The sequence below is a fragment of the Hyla sarda genome, chromosome 4 (assembly GCF_029499605.1).
Source record: "Hyla sarda isolate aHylSar1 chromosome 4, aHylSar1.hap1, whole genome shotgun sequence".
Classification (NCBI taxonomy): Eukaryota; Metazoa; Chordata; class Amphibia; order Anura; family Hylidae; genus Hyla; species Hyla sarda.
The window spans coordinates 384,871,816-384,885,370 of NC_079192.1; the positions used below are offsets into that span (position 1 = coordinate 384,871,816).

Genomic DNA, 13,555 nt, shown 5'->3' on the forward strand with positions numbered 1-13,555 from the left:
GCTCTGGCCCCCACTTTCCTGGATGAGAGCAAGTGATGGCCCGTTCAGCCAATCACCAGCTGAGGCGGGGCATTGCTGTGGCACTTGTCCAGGAAGGTGGGGACTCAAGTGCACAGAGGAGGGGTAAGTAGACAGGGCCTTGTACTGGAGATCGTGGGGGGGGGGGGTCCCAGAGATCAGACACTTATCCCCCTATCCCCTATCCTGTGGATCATAGTGCAGAAACCTAAATCAGTAAACCCCATTTGTTACCTTAAAACTACAGGAGCTTGTTTGAAGCAGATACACCCAATAAAATATATGACCAACGTATGAAGTACAAGTAATGGATCGAATCTGAACATCCCATAAATGTAAATATAAACTTACAGAGATTGTTGTAGTCCGAGAGAGATGTGAAGATCTGTTTCAGGGAAGCGCATTGAGGGGCTTGGTCTTCTCGAGACTTATTGATATGGCAATGAAATGAAATTTGGCGAGCCAAATGCAGGAAAAACACAGCTGCTGCCCCCTAAAACACCAAGAAAGGACAGAAATTAGACAGGGGTACATTATATATAACTGCTATCTATGACTATTACCTTTTAGGATGTATTCACACGTACAATATTCTGCGCGTATCTGATGCGCAGGATTTCAAGTTGCATATTTAATGTTGAAAATTTCAATGTAAACTAAATGACGGAAAAGAGCTTCAAATATGTGCAGGATACTGTACATGTGAACTGACGCTTAAGAAGTATCCGGGGATTGATGGTCTATCCTTTGGATGGGCCATAAATGTCTGTCTTATAGCTATACATATAGACTGTCATGGAATCCCTTTGTTCTAGCGACTGGTGGTCTCAGCAGTTGAAGCCCCACTAATTACAACAGTGTTTCCCAACTAGGCTGACTCTAGCTGTTGCAAAACTACAAGTCCCAGCATGCCCAGACAGCCACAGCGATTTTGGCCACAACAGGGGTCACTCAGCCAAACGGCCTTATGGCACTGCAGTAAATATTGGGGTGCATCAAGGTTTAGGTAAATGCACGGAATCGAGTTGCGACCCACAAAATGCAAAATGGATTTCTTGCGACTGTTGTGCTATGGTCACAACTAGAGATGAGCGAACTTACAGTAAATTCGATTCGTCACGAACTTCTCGGCTCGGCGGTTGCTGACTTTTCCTGCATAAATTAGTAAAGCTTTCAGGTGCTCCCGTGGGCTGGAAAAGGTGGATACAGTCCTAGGAGACTCTTTCTTAGGACTGTATCCACCTTTTCCAGCCCACCGGAGCACCGGAAAGCTGAACTAATTTATGCAGGAAAAGTCAGCAACCACTGAGCTGAGAAGTTCGTGACGACTCGAACTTACTGTAAGTTCGCTCATCTCTAGTCACAACAAGACTCCATTCACTTACCATAAGGGGATCTTTGGTGGAGTGTGTAACCCAGTGTTTCTCAACCAGGGTGCTTTCAGTTGTATGCTGGGAGTTGTAGTTTTGCAACAGCTGGAGGCACCCTGGTTGGGAAAAACTGGATAACAGCTTTTGCCATATTTCTGTGACATATTAGAAGTTGGCTTAAAGTTTGGGTACACATTTCTGGGGCCCGCTAGGTCAATGAAAGAACTAGCAGGACCTGTTTGTATCAACATCAAAACCCTGTAAAAATAAGTACCAGTCAGATCTCGGAGCGCAGGATAAATCACTTCCTATTTTGCTCTGAAAGTCATAGCCTCCTGCACAGACATTTTTTTTTCTTCAAGATATTGTCATAGGCAGATGCTGGGAGTGACAGGAACAGGAGGAATGGAGAATTGCGGCTGCGAGTGTGAGGTTGTGCTCCATCAGTTGTGGATAATACTAATCTTCAGGAGGAATCCATCTATCTGCTCCTCTTAGACAGACCACTTTATCTTCCTGGTAGCAGCGGCTTTCAGACCGTCCTCTATCACATAGAGTGGCATGTGTATGAACGGCGCAGGGAACAACGGGTGAAAAGCGGCGGAACGTATATTGGGATTCATCTGTATCCACGACCCGTGACGTCTAGGGGTTCTTTACTGGCTGCATTGAGAAATAATCTACAAGCAACCAAAACAGACATTCACGGCCAAAGAATTAGAGCGAGAACATAAAAAGGCTCCGCAGGGGCTGTCTCATGAGGACAAAGTTATTGGCAATGACCATTGTTTGTCATGATATAGTATTTATCAGAAAAATGCTAGTCCATATATTATAGCTGCATCAGCCAGAATGAGAGATGTTCTTGTTAAAGGGGTACTTCGACTGGAATTGTTTTCTTTCCATATGCCAGTTAAAAAAATAAACCTGGACTTACCTCCTGCCGGACCCCCAATGACTTCGGTATCACTCTCCCATCCTCCGCTGCAGTCTTCTTCTTGCTTCTGAGGTCATGCCTGTGTAGCAGTGTGATGTATTGAGCTCAGCGCTGGTCTTCTTCCTGGTGCCCGGGCTCAATACGTCACACTGCTGCTCAGCCTATCGCTGGCTGAGGTGGTACGTCTCTGTGGTCCGCGATTAGTGGAGCGGCAATGTTGCATGTTGGGCCTCTGAAGCAGCAAGAAGACCACATCAAAGGATGGGATGTCAATACTGGAGTCACTGGGGGAGCGGCAGTAGGTAAGTCCAGATTTATTTATTAATATTTTTAATTGCAGGAATCCATGGCAGATGAAAAGAAAAATATAAAATTGCCAGAGTACCTTTTAAGGGACCACCACTATGAACCATAGAGGAGAGCATTTAAAGGGTGTATTTACATGTACAGTATCCTGCACATATTTGATAGGGGATAACAAGCTGATCTGTAGGGGTTTGACTGTAGGAAAACCCCACTAATGTCTGAACATGTCAGCCTGGATTTACCATTATGAATACTTACATGCGCACAAGTTGCTGTGTGTGCACGCAACCCTATCAGGGAAGTTCCTGTCCACCTCGAGAAGACTAATTGGTCCCCGGAATAAATTCAGAGCACAGCACATGTACACCTAGTTCACTGGGGCCACGGAACAACGCTTGCCAATGTTCAGCGGGCCTATGGAGAATGAATGGTGCACTAGCTGGAGATCATTTTGTCCCCGTTTTCAGGATCATAGAGGTTTCAGTGGTCAGACCCCCATAGATAGGGGATAACTATTAGAGATGGGAATCCCCTTTTAATAATGCATAAGTTAAACAGCTCCTTTACATAAATTGATCATGAAAGTAGCAGTACTCATTATTATGGGGGGTGGGTTCCAACTGCTGGGACCCCTCACCTTCTCCTGTGCGCTCCCATAGAGACAACATGGAGCGCACGTCGTCCCCAGCTCCTCTCTGAGAGCCAGGGCCCATTCAGGAGATCCTGTGGATAGGGGATAAGTTACTTTTCACAGTAAAACTCCTTTAAAGGGGTACTCCACCCCTAAACATCTTATCCCCTATCCAAAGGATAGGGGATAAGATGTCAGATCGGCGCGGCGATCCAGCTGCGGCACCCTGCTCTCATTACAGCCCAAAGCGAGTTCGCTCTGTGTGTAATGACGGGCGATACGGGGGGCGGAGCAGCATGACGTCATGGCTCCGCCCCTCGTGACATCACGGCCCGTCCCCTTAATGCAAGTCTATGGGAGGGGGCGTGACGACCGCCACGCCCCCTCCCATAGACTTGTATTGAAAGGGCGGGCCGTGACGTCACGAGGGGCAGAGCCGTGACGTAACGATGCTCCGGCCCCTGTACTGCCCGTCATTACGTGCAGAGCGAACTCGCTCTGTGCTGTAATGAGAGCACGGTGCCGCAGCGGGGATTCCAGGGCTCCCCAGCAGCGGGACCGCGGCGATCTGACATCTTATCCCCTATCCTTTGGATAGGGAATAAGATATCTAGGGGCGGAGTACCCCTTTAAGAATTAACATGGCAAGGCACTGTATGATATTGTGCCTAACAAGAAAACACCCTCAGGTAAAAAGGAAATATACAACTCACCACTCCAAAAGCATCCAGCATGGTATACTGCGGCAGCTGACCAGCGCAGAACTGAAAGTTCCCTTTTTTCTTCTGCTCCTGTCCATTCTGACCGCCATGTTCACCTGAAGACTTAGAGCTGTAACTGGAAAAACAGGAATAGTTGTACAAGCAATTAATGTAAGAAGTACATCAGAAGCAAATTATTTTAATGAAGAGAGTAAGGAAATACATGCGATACTCAAGACAACCACTAGGGGCATTGGTAAATAAATTCAAACTTTGTTTTGACCAAATAAGCAATAAGGATTTGAATTTGTTAGGTGTTTACGCCAATAAATACATTGTATATAATGAATTAATTTTACAACGGTCAGTGAATACTTCCATAATATAAAAACAAGTAAAACCTTGGCCTATAATGGCACCCTTTCAATCTTTCCCTTTAAATGGTTTAGTCACCCCAGGGTTTCCTAACCAGGGTGCCTCCAGTTGTTGCAAAACTAAAACTCCCAGCATGCCCGGGCAGCCTTTGGCTGTCCGGGCATGCTGAGAGTTTTAGTTTGGCAACAGCTGGAGGCACCCTGGTTGGGAAACACTGAGAGACATTTTTTTTTTTTTTAAATATGACAATAAGGGTAGTCAAATCTTTACACAGAGGGACAGAGTATTTTATGATCCTGGTGAACTTTATAGAAAGGAAATCTAATTTGGTTAGCCGTCCCAGGTATCATCTATCCATGAATGTATAAATTTTGTTTATTTTGTTTGGGCATCTCTTTCTTTTCCCATTTTGCTTACTCTGGGGCTTTACTTTACATGAGTTATTCTGCGCTAGACCAGAGAGACAGGGCTTTTACTGCAGGTTATGAAGCCGCGAGGAACAAGGACACGATCATTAAACAGCGCAAACCTCTCATTTTACTGGCGAATGGCATGATACCAATAACCATTATTGCTTTTTGATTTATTTGTTATTGCACATTACATTCTGTGGAGTGTGTAAGGGGTGACCTTTCCTCGAGAACATTGGAAAACCATTCACCTACTGCTCCCTCCTGTCAGGATGAATGGTGAAATGGACATTTCTAAACCTCTGAGAGACAGCGTGGCTGCAATTTTGATCTGGTACACACATATATATATATATATATATATATATGTGTATAAGAAATAATAATAATAATAAAAAAAAAATATATAATACACATTATATATATATATATATATATATATATATACACACACACACATATATATATATATATATATATATATATATAGATAGATATTTATATACACACACACATATCTATATATGTGTGTGTGTATACATACACACACACACACATATATATATATATATATATATATATATATATATATATGTATATCACATACCACAATACTCACCTGCACCTCCATATAAGTAAGTACCATAGCCGCCAAAGTGGGGAAGTTACGCAATTTGAACAACTTCTATTGCCTTTAATAGGGGTCAAGCAAACAGTGTAGCCCCAGGAATTTCTCTGTCTACGTAACTCCAGAAACGCCATTAGTGCAACTCCAATTAAGGTCAACAGAAGTTAAACAAATTGCGTAATTTATCCAGCTTCGGCTGCTTCTGGCAACATTATGTCCATATTTTTTATTCTCTTAGGGGATTTGCAATGAAAAATGAGGCAACTTTGTGACAGGTCTTGTTTAAAAATTTTCTATCCACTTGTTTCTACAGCTCCTATGCAGACTGGGTGTCTCCATGGTAACAGACTACAAACAAACTTTGCAGTCTGGTCCTGCAGTCGTATTCCTTTCCATCAGTTCTCTACTTCTACATCAGCACAAATCAGGGGACAAATAGAAAAAAAATCTATGAGATTTCCAAGACTGCAGGATCAGACTACAGGGTTTGTTGTCTGTTACCATGGTGACCCATAGTTTGCATAGTGGCTGTCAAAACCAAATAGTAGGCGATTAGTTACAAGAAACTCCCACGAAGTTGCTTTATTTTTCATAGTATAATAGATTAAAAACAAAGGGGAAATTTATCAAAACCTGTGTAGAGGAAAAGTTTCCCATAGCAACCAATCAGATCCCTGCTTTCATTTTTAACAAAGCCTCTGCAAAATGAAAGAAGTGATCTGATTGGTTGCTATGGGCAACTTTTCCTCAGGTTTTGACAAATCTCCCTCAAACTGTTTGGGGAAGTGGATATGATTAGAGATGAGCGAACTTACAGTAAATTCGATTCGTCACAAACTTCTCGGCTCGGCAGTTGATGAGTTTTCCTGCATAAATTAGTTCAGCTTTCAGGTGCTCCGATGGGCTGGAAAAAGTGGATACAGTCCTAGGAGACTCTTTCCTAGGAATGTATCCACCTTTTCCAGCCCACCGGAGCACCTGAAGGCTGAACTAATTTACGCAGGATAAGTCATCAACTGCCGAGCCGAGAAGTTTGTGACGAATCGAATTTACTGTAAGTTCGCTCATCTCTAGATATGATCTTTAAGATATATGGGCACATGAGGATAGAGCCCTAATCTCTAATATTATAAGAATGGAAAATGACACAGTAACAGTCTCCTTATACCTTAAGACACTTTGTGGGAGATTTATCAAAACCTGTCCAGAGGAAAAGTTGACCAGTTGCCCATAGCAACCAATCAGATCGCTTCTTTCACTTTGCAGAGGCCTTGTTAAAAATGAAAGAAGCGATCTGATTGGTTGCTATGGGCAACTCAGCAACTTTTCCTCTGGGCAGGTTTTGATAAATCTCCCCCTATGCCCCATACATCAGAGCCATTGGGGAGATTTAATCAAAACCTGTGCAGAGGAAAAGTCGACCAGTTGCCCATAGCAACCAATCAGGTCGCTTCTTTCATTTTTGAAAAGGCCTTTTTTGGTTGCTATGGGCAACTGGTTGACTTTTCCCTCAGACCACGGTCTGAATGAATCTACTCCATTGTCTCCATTACAGTGACAGTCTATGAAGAAAAAAGCAAGATCGCACTCACCCAGGAAAAGTAAAAGGTCCTCTTTATTAGAAAACTTCTTTAAAACATCCCGATGCCCAGGTAGAGAGGTGCGGTCAGCATCCGCTGACTGACCGGCTGAGGCGGGGCAACGTACCTTTCGCGGTTCTGCTCGCTTTCTCTACCTGGGCATCGGGATGTTTTAAAGAAGTTTTCCAATAATGAGGACCTTTTACTTCTCCTGGGTGAGTGCGATCTTGCTTTTTCTTCATAGACCGTCACTTATAAACTGGCTTCATATCTTGACACGCACCCCCCGATGGTCACTTACGCACACAAGCTGCACTTTTCCACCTCCGACCTGGTTTTTGTACCCCCAAACATTTTCAGCAATAGTGCCTGCCTAGCTTTTATCAGCCTAGTGTCTCTTTTACAGTGTTGGCCACAAAGCTCTGTCTGCAAAAATGACCCTTTAAATATTGAGCAGGCTTGAAACAGTACCCCCATAATAGAGCCAACTGACAATGGTAAAAACAGATAACACCAGCAAAATGACCAGATTATACCGCCAGCTGCAACGGTGACCCTATAAGAGAGATAGTCTGCAACAATAGTCAGTAGTAGAAGCGTGACCTGGGGATATCACAAGTACCTCTATATCTTTGAAGCATACCCCCTAGGGCAGTGGTCACCAAACTGCGGATCTCCAGCTGTTGCAAAACTACAACTACCAGCATGCCCGGACAGCCTTCGGCTGTCCGGGCATGCTGGTAGTTGTAGTTTTGCAACAGCTGGAGGTTCACAGTTTGCAGGCCACTGCCCTAGAGTAGATACCATGCCATGTAGCGGCAATACTAGCATATGACCATATAGTCTTGCCACTGTAAATACAAAAAAAAAAACAGCAAAGTCTGTCACAAAACGTGAAAAACATGTTGTAAGGGACTTGTCAGTAAGTTGGACAAAGCAAATAGCTCAGTCAGGTGTTCTGCCCGGTGCCAGCTGTTTATAGGGAAGCGTCTGTGGAATTTGCCCTCGTGTAAAGCACTGTCCGATTAAACAATGCCACATTCATGTCTATTGCCTCAAAAAAAAAAAAATCTTTTTTTTTTTAAATTAAAAACAAAACAAAAACACCACAACAACAAAAAGTGAGACGGAGCTGAGTAAACCGTTAATGTATAAAAATAATGTGGCATTGACTCAAAAAGAATGGTCCTTAAAGCAAATGTGTCACCACAATATGCTAAGACACAATGCTGTGGATACAAAGTGAGCCCCCCCCCCCTCTCAAAAAAATGATTAGCAGCTGCTGTGTATACACCAGATATGCCATAAATGTGTAAAAGTAGGGAATCCCACCAATGACTACAATGGCTACTACCACACCTATTGGGAGACTGGGGGCCTTCAGAGGTAGTTACTATATCCAGGTGGAAAACAAAGGTAGCCATGCACGTTCAGGGGTCTTGACTTGTACATGCAGTCTACGATAGTTAAAAGGGCACTGTCAGAATAAAAAAACTTCTAATATACTTCAAAAAATGTTTAATCTCCTTTTATAGAAATCCTGTTTTTTTTTTTTTTTTTTTTTTTTTTTTTTAATAAAAGACCACTAGGGGTCCCCCATACCATCCAGAACATAATCATGCCCAGCAGCGGCATCATCTTTGTCTCAGCTGAAGCACAGGCTGGGACAAAGTCTAGGAAGTGAGTTCTGTGCTCACTCCTGTTCCATCAGACTGCAGCATTAAAACAGAGAGGAGTGGGTTACAGAGCAGCCTGCTGTAGTGATTGGATGGAGAGACCCAGCACAGCAGACTGAGGAAGAAAGTGAATGCATGGTGAGTGAGGGTGGGCTCAGTGCTTGCCACAGACACACCCCTTCTTAAGCAGTGGATGTCAGAATGAGTAAGCAGCAGAACAGAAGGATTTGTGAGCCAAATACAGAAGCTATAGACAAAAGAGACATGTAAAGCATCTGCATGACCTAGTTAGTAACCATATATTAAGCTGATTCCATGCATGCTAATGTATCCCAAGAGACTGTTTTATGAAGTATGACTTATCAAAATAATTGTTATTATTCAGTCCCTTAACATCCCAAGTTAAAGAGTACTCCGATGGAAGACAATTTTTATTTTTAAATCAACTAGTGCCAGAAAGTTACACAGATTTGTAAATTACATCTATATAAAAATATTAATCTTTCTAGTACTTATCTGCTGCTGTATACTATAGAGGAAGTTGTATAGTTCTTTCCAGTATGATCACAGTGCTCTCTGCTGACACCTCTGTCAGTCTCAGGAACTGTCCAGAGCAGGAGAGGATTGCTACGGGGAACTGTTTCTGCTCTGGAAAGTTCTTGACATGGACAGAGGTGGTAGCAGAGAGCACTGTGGTCAGACAGAAAAGAACTATACAACTTCCTCTGTAGCATACAGCAGCTGATAAGTACTGGAAGGATTAAGATTTTTAAATAGAAGTAATTTATAAATCTTTTAAATTTTTTGGCACCAGATGCTTTAAAAAAATGTGTTTTTCACCGGAGTACCCCTTTAATAAATTCATGGTATTTTTAGGTTTGTATTGTTGGTTGTCAGCACTAAATCATCAAATATGGTAGCCAACAAAGGTTAAGGAAACCATCCTGATTAATACTACTTTGAATAACAGATTTGTATTCCAAATAGAGCAATACTGACATATTTTTACAGGTAAATAATCGTACATCACTTCCTGCATAACTAATACGGATTTGGATTTTATTTCTTACCCACCTCTAGAATAAAATAAAAGTAAAGAGGTGTCAGTGCATAGTGTAGGTCACCATAAAATCAGTTTTTTATTTTATTTTAGCTGATGAAAGGATTGACATCTAATTATGGTTATTTTTATTTTCTTTCTTTCTTCAGCTTCTATAAAATGATATAGTAACACTGACATAACCTTAAAGGGTTACTCCGCTCCCCAGCGTCCGAAACACTGAGTTCCTGAATGCTATGTGCGAGCTTCCGTGTTCACGCCCGCCCCTTCGTGACGTCATGCCCCGTCATGTGACGTCACGTCCCGCCCCACTCAATGCAAGTCTATGGGAGGGGGCGTGATGGCCATCACTCCCCCTTCCCATAGACTTTCATTGAGGGGGCAGGCAGCGATGTCACGAGGGGGCGGGCGTGAACACGGAAGCCCACACACAGCGTTCAGGAGCTCAATGTTCCGGACGCTGGGGAGCAGAGTAACCCTTTCATTTAAAGGGGTACTCCGGTGAAAACGTTTTTTCTTTTAAATCAACTGGTGGCAGAAAGTTAAACATATTTGTAAATGACTTCTATTAAAAAATCTTAATCCTTCCTGTACTTATTAGCTGCTGAATACTACAGAGGAAATTATTTTCTTTTTGGAATCCTCTCTGATGACATCACGAGCACAGTTCTCTCTGCTGACGTTATTATAATAATAATAACGCTTTATTTATTGTTGTCCTTAGTGGGATTTGAACCCAAGTCCACAGCACTGCAAGGCAGCAGTGCTAACCACTGAGCCACCATGCTGCCCTTAGCATAGATCTGCTATGCATGGTTGCTAAAATGGACAGAGATGTCAGCAGAGAGCACTGTGCTCGTGATGTCATCAGTGTTCCAAAAAGAAAGGAATTTCCTCTGTAGCATTCAGCGGCTAATAAGTACTGGAAGGATTAAGATTTTTTAATAGAAGTAATTTACAAATATGTTTAACTTTCTGCCACCAGTTGATTTAAAAGAAAAAAGTTTTCACCGGAGTACCCCTTTAATTAGGACCCATGTTTAACGTGACATCACGCCCCGTCATGTCCCGCCCCTTCAATGCAAGTCTATGGGAGGGGGCATGACAGCTGTCGCTCCCCCTTCCCATAGACTTTCATTGAGGGGGCAGGCTGGGATGTCACGAGGGGGCGGGCGTGAACACGGAAGCCCGCACACAGCGTTCAGGAACTCAATGTTCCGGACGCTGGGGAGCGGAGTAACCCTTTAATTTAATTAGGACCCATGTTTAATTTTAAAGATTGTTATCTAGGTCACAAAAATGTATTTCTTGCAGTATATTATCAACAATGGGTAAAACAAAACAGCAGCTCAAAGGAAGCATATACAGCTCTACTAGAAGAATGAGTCTAAACAGCTGTAGTCAGTACCGTACATAGTTGTGTCAGACTACATGGCACAAGTAGGCAGGGGTAGTTTACAGTGAAGCAAAAAATAAGCTTTCCCCTCATGGTAAATTTTTGTTGAAAATTGTAGAACACCAGTCTGATGGTGCTGCCCAACACTTCAAACTAGGGATCGACCGATTATCGGTTTGGCTGATATTATCGGCCGATATTCACGATTTTGGACGTTATCGGTAATTACCTTGCCGGTAATCCGATAATGCCCCGCCCCCACTGCACTGCACCCCCCACCGCCACTGCCCCATTGCCTCCCCCATTCCTGGTTTTATAACTACCTGTTCCCGGGGTCCGCGCTATATCTGGCTCCTGTGCCGTCCTGTGTTACGCTGTGCGCTGCGCAGCGCAATGACGAGTGATGTCCTCACGTGACGTCACCGTCAGTGCGCACAGTGACAGCTCAGGAGGACGGCGCCGGAAGTAGAGCGGACCCCGGGAACAGGTAATTATAAAACCGAGAATGGGGGAGGCAATGGGGCAGCGGCAGTCTCTGGCCGGGGTGGTGCGGCGTGGTGGTGGGGGCTTTGGCGGTTGATAGGACTCAGGACCCCAGGACAGGCAGGGGGAGAGAAGCAGGTGGCGGCGGTGGTCTCTGGCACCACAAAAGCCGCTGCAGTTCATGGATTTAAAGCGCCCGCTTTAAATCAATGATCTGCAGCGGTGTCGCCGGGGGGGTTAAATAGCCGATAAGTTATACCGGAATACCGGTATAAGTTATCGGCTATCGGCCCTAACCTCCACAGAGTATCGGTGTCGGCCCTAAAAAAACGATATTGGTCGATCCCTACTTCAAACAAAAGTTTTCTCTTGCACTCATTACTCTGGGTAATGTTCAGTGTTCATGGAACTTTTCAGCAACATCACATGGTGCTATTGATGGCCTAGGACAGTGGTCTTCAACCTGTGGACCTCCAGATGTTGCAAAACTACAACTCCCAGCATGCACGGACAGACGTTGGCTGTCCGTGCATGCTGGGAGTTATAGTTTTGCAACATCTGGAGTTCCGCAGGTTGAAGACCACTGGCCTAGGAGGTATTGCCAAACGCTGTGTATGTGAAGCAACAACTGCAAAGAAAATTGATTCTTAGAATACCCTGCACTTCTATAAACGCGCCAAGAAAATCTGCAAAAACATCAATTTCTTATATGTAAGTGAAACAGATATCACTGAAAAAAAAGGAGCCCCTGGAGGACTTATGGAGCAGGGTCATGTTTAATAGGGCACTCCGCAAAAAAACATCTTATCCCCTATCCAAAGGAATAGAGGATAAGAGGTCTAATCACGGGGGCGTCGCTGCTGGGGACCCCCGCAATCTCTGGCCCGGCAGTGGCGGCAACCGGAACATGGACCATTGGAGCTTCCGTGTTCGTGATGTCACACAGTGCCGCCTCCATTCATGTCTATGGGAGGGGCGTGAGGACTAGTATTTACCGTATTTTTCGTCCTATAGGACGGACCGGCGTATAAGACGCACCCAATTTATAGGTGCAAAATCTAAAAAAAATAATGATTTTGAACCCAATAGTGGTCTTCAACCTGCGGACCTCCAGATGTTGCAAAACTACAACTCCCAGCATGCCCGGACAGCCGTTGGCTGTCTGGGCATGCTGGGAGTTGTAGTTTTGCAACATCTGGAGGTCCGCAGATTGAAGACCACTGCATAGGAGGTAATACTCACGTGTCCCTGCCGCTCCGGACCCGTCACCGCTGCCCTGGATGTCGCTCCATCGCTGTCGCCGTGTCCCCGTCACTCCGGAACGTCTCTGCTGCCGGCCGGGTATCCTCGCTCTCCATGGCCGCCATCACGTCGTTACGCACGCCGACGCACGTACGCGACGACGTGATGACGAGGAAGGAGAGCGCCGGCCATACAGGGGATCCCTGAACGGAGAAGACACCGAGGAGGCAGGTAAGGTCCCTCCCTGTGTCCTGTAAGCACTAACCCGGCTATTCAGTCGGGCTGTTCGGGACCGCCGCGGTGAATTCGCGGCGGTCCCAAACAGCCCGACTGAACAGCCGGGTTAGTGTCACTTTCCCTTCAGACGCGGCGGTCAGCTTTGATCGCCGCTTCTGAAGGGTTAATACAGGGCATCACCGCGATCGGTGATGTCCTGTATTAGCCGCGGATCCCGGCCGTTGATGGCCGCAGGGACCACCGCCATAGGGGTGTATTCGCCGTATAAGACGCACCGACTTTTTCCCCCCAGTTTTGGGGAAGAAAAAGTGCGTCTTATACGGCGAAAAATACGATAGCCATCTTGCCTCCTCCCGTAGACATAAATGGAGAGGGCATGGCGGCTGTAGTCGCCAGTCATCCGGCACGGAGCGGAGTTCATTCTGTGCACGGATGACTGGGGTGCCGCGCCGGAGATCGTGAAACTGAAGATGCAAGCACTGAGCCCTATATTCCAGAAAGAGAA

General features: G+C 44.8%; 1 protein-coding gene across 3 annotated transcripts in view; it reads right to left on the bottom strand.

Annotated features, from left to right (window-relative positions):
* The window catches only part of DELE1 (DAP3 binding cell death enhancer 1), a 72,600-nt gene that overhangs the window by 30,755 nt on the left and 28,290 nt on the right, over nt 1-13,555 (bottom strand). Inside the window, exons 1-3 of one of the 3 annotated variants that reach the window (XM_056517033.1) lie at nt 7,258-7,365; nt 3,976-4,099; nt 370-511 (exon numbers count right to left, since the gene is read on the bottom strand). In XM_056517033.1, the coding sequence (XP_056373008.1) occupies nt 370-511; nt 3,976-4,099; nt 7,258-7,310 (319 nt within the window). In that variant the 5' untranslated portion in view covers nt 7,311-7,365. Of the gene's footprint in view, nt 1-369; nt 512-3,975; nt 4,100-5,367; nt 5,739-7,257; nt 7,366-13,555 lie in introns of those variants that run through there. The other 2 variants (XM_056517032.1, XM_056517030.1) reach the window with 2 other exon arrangements.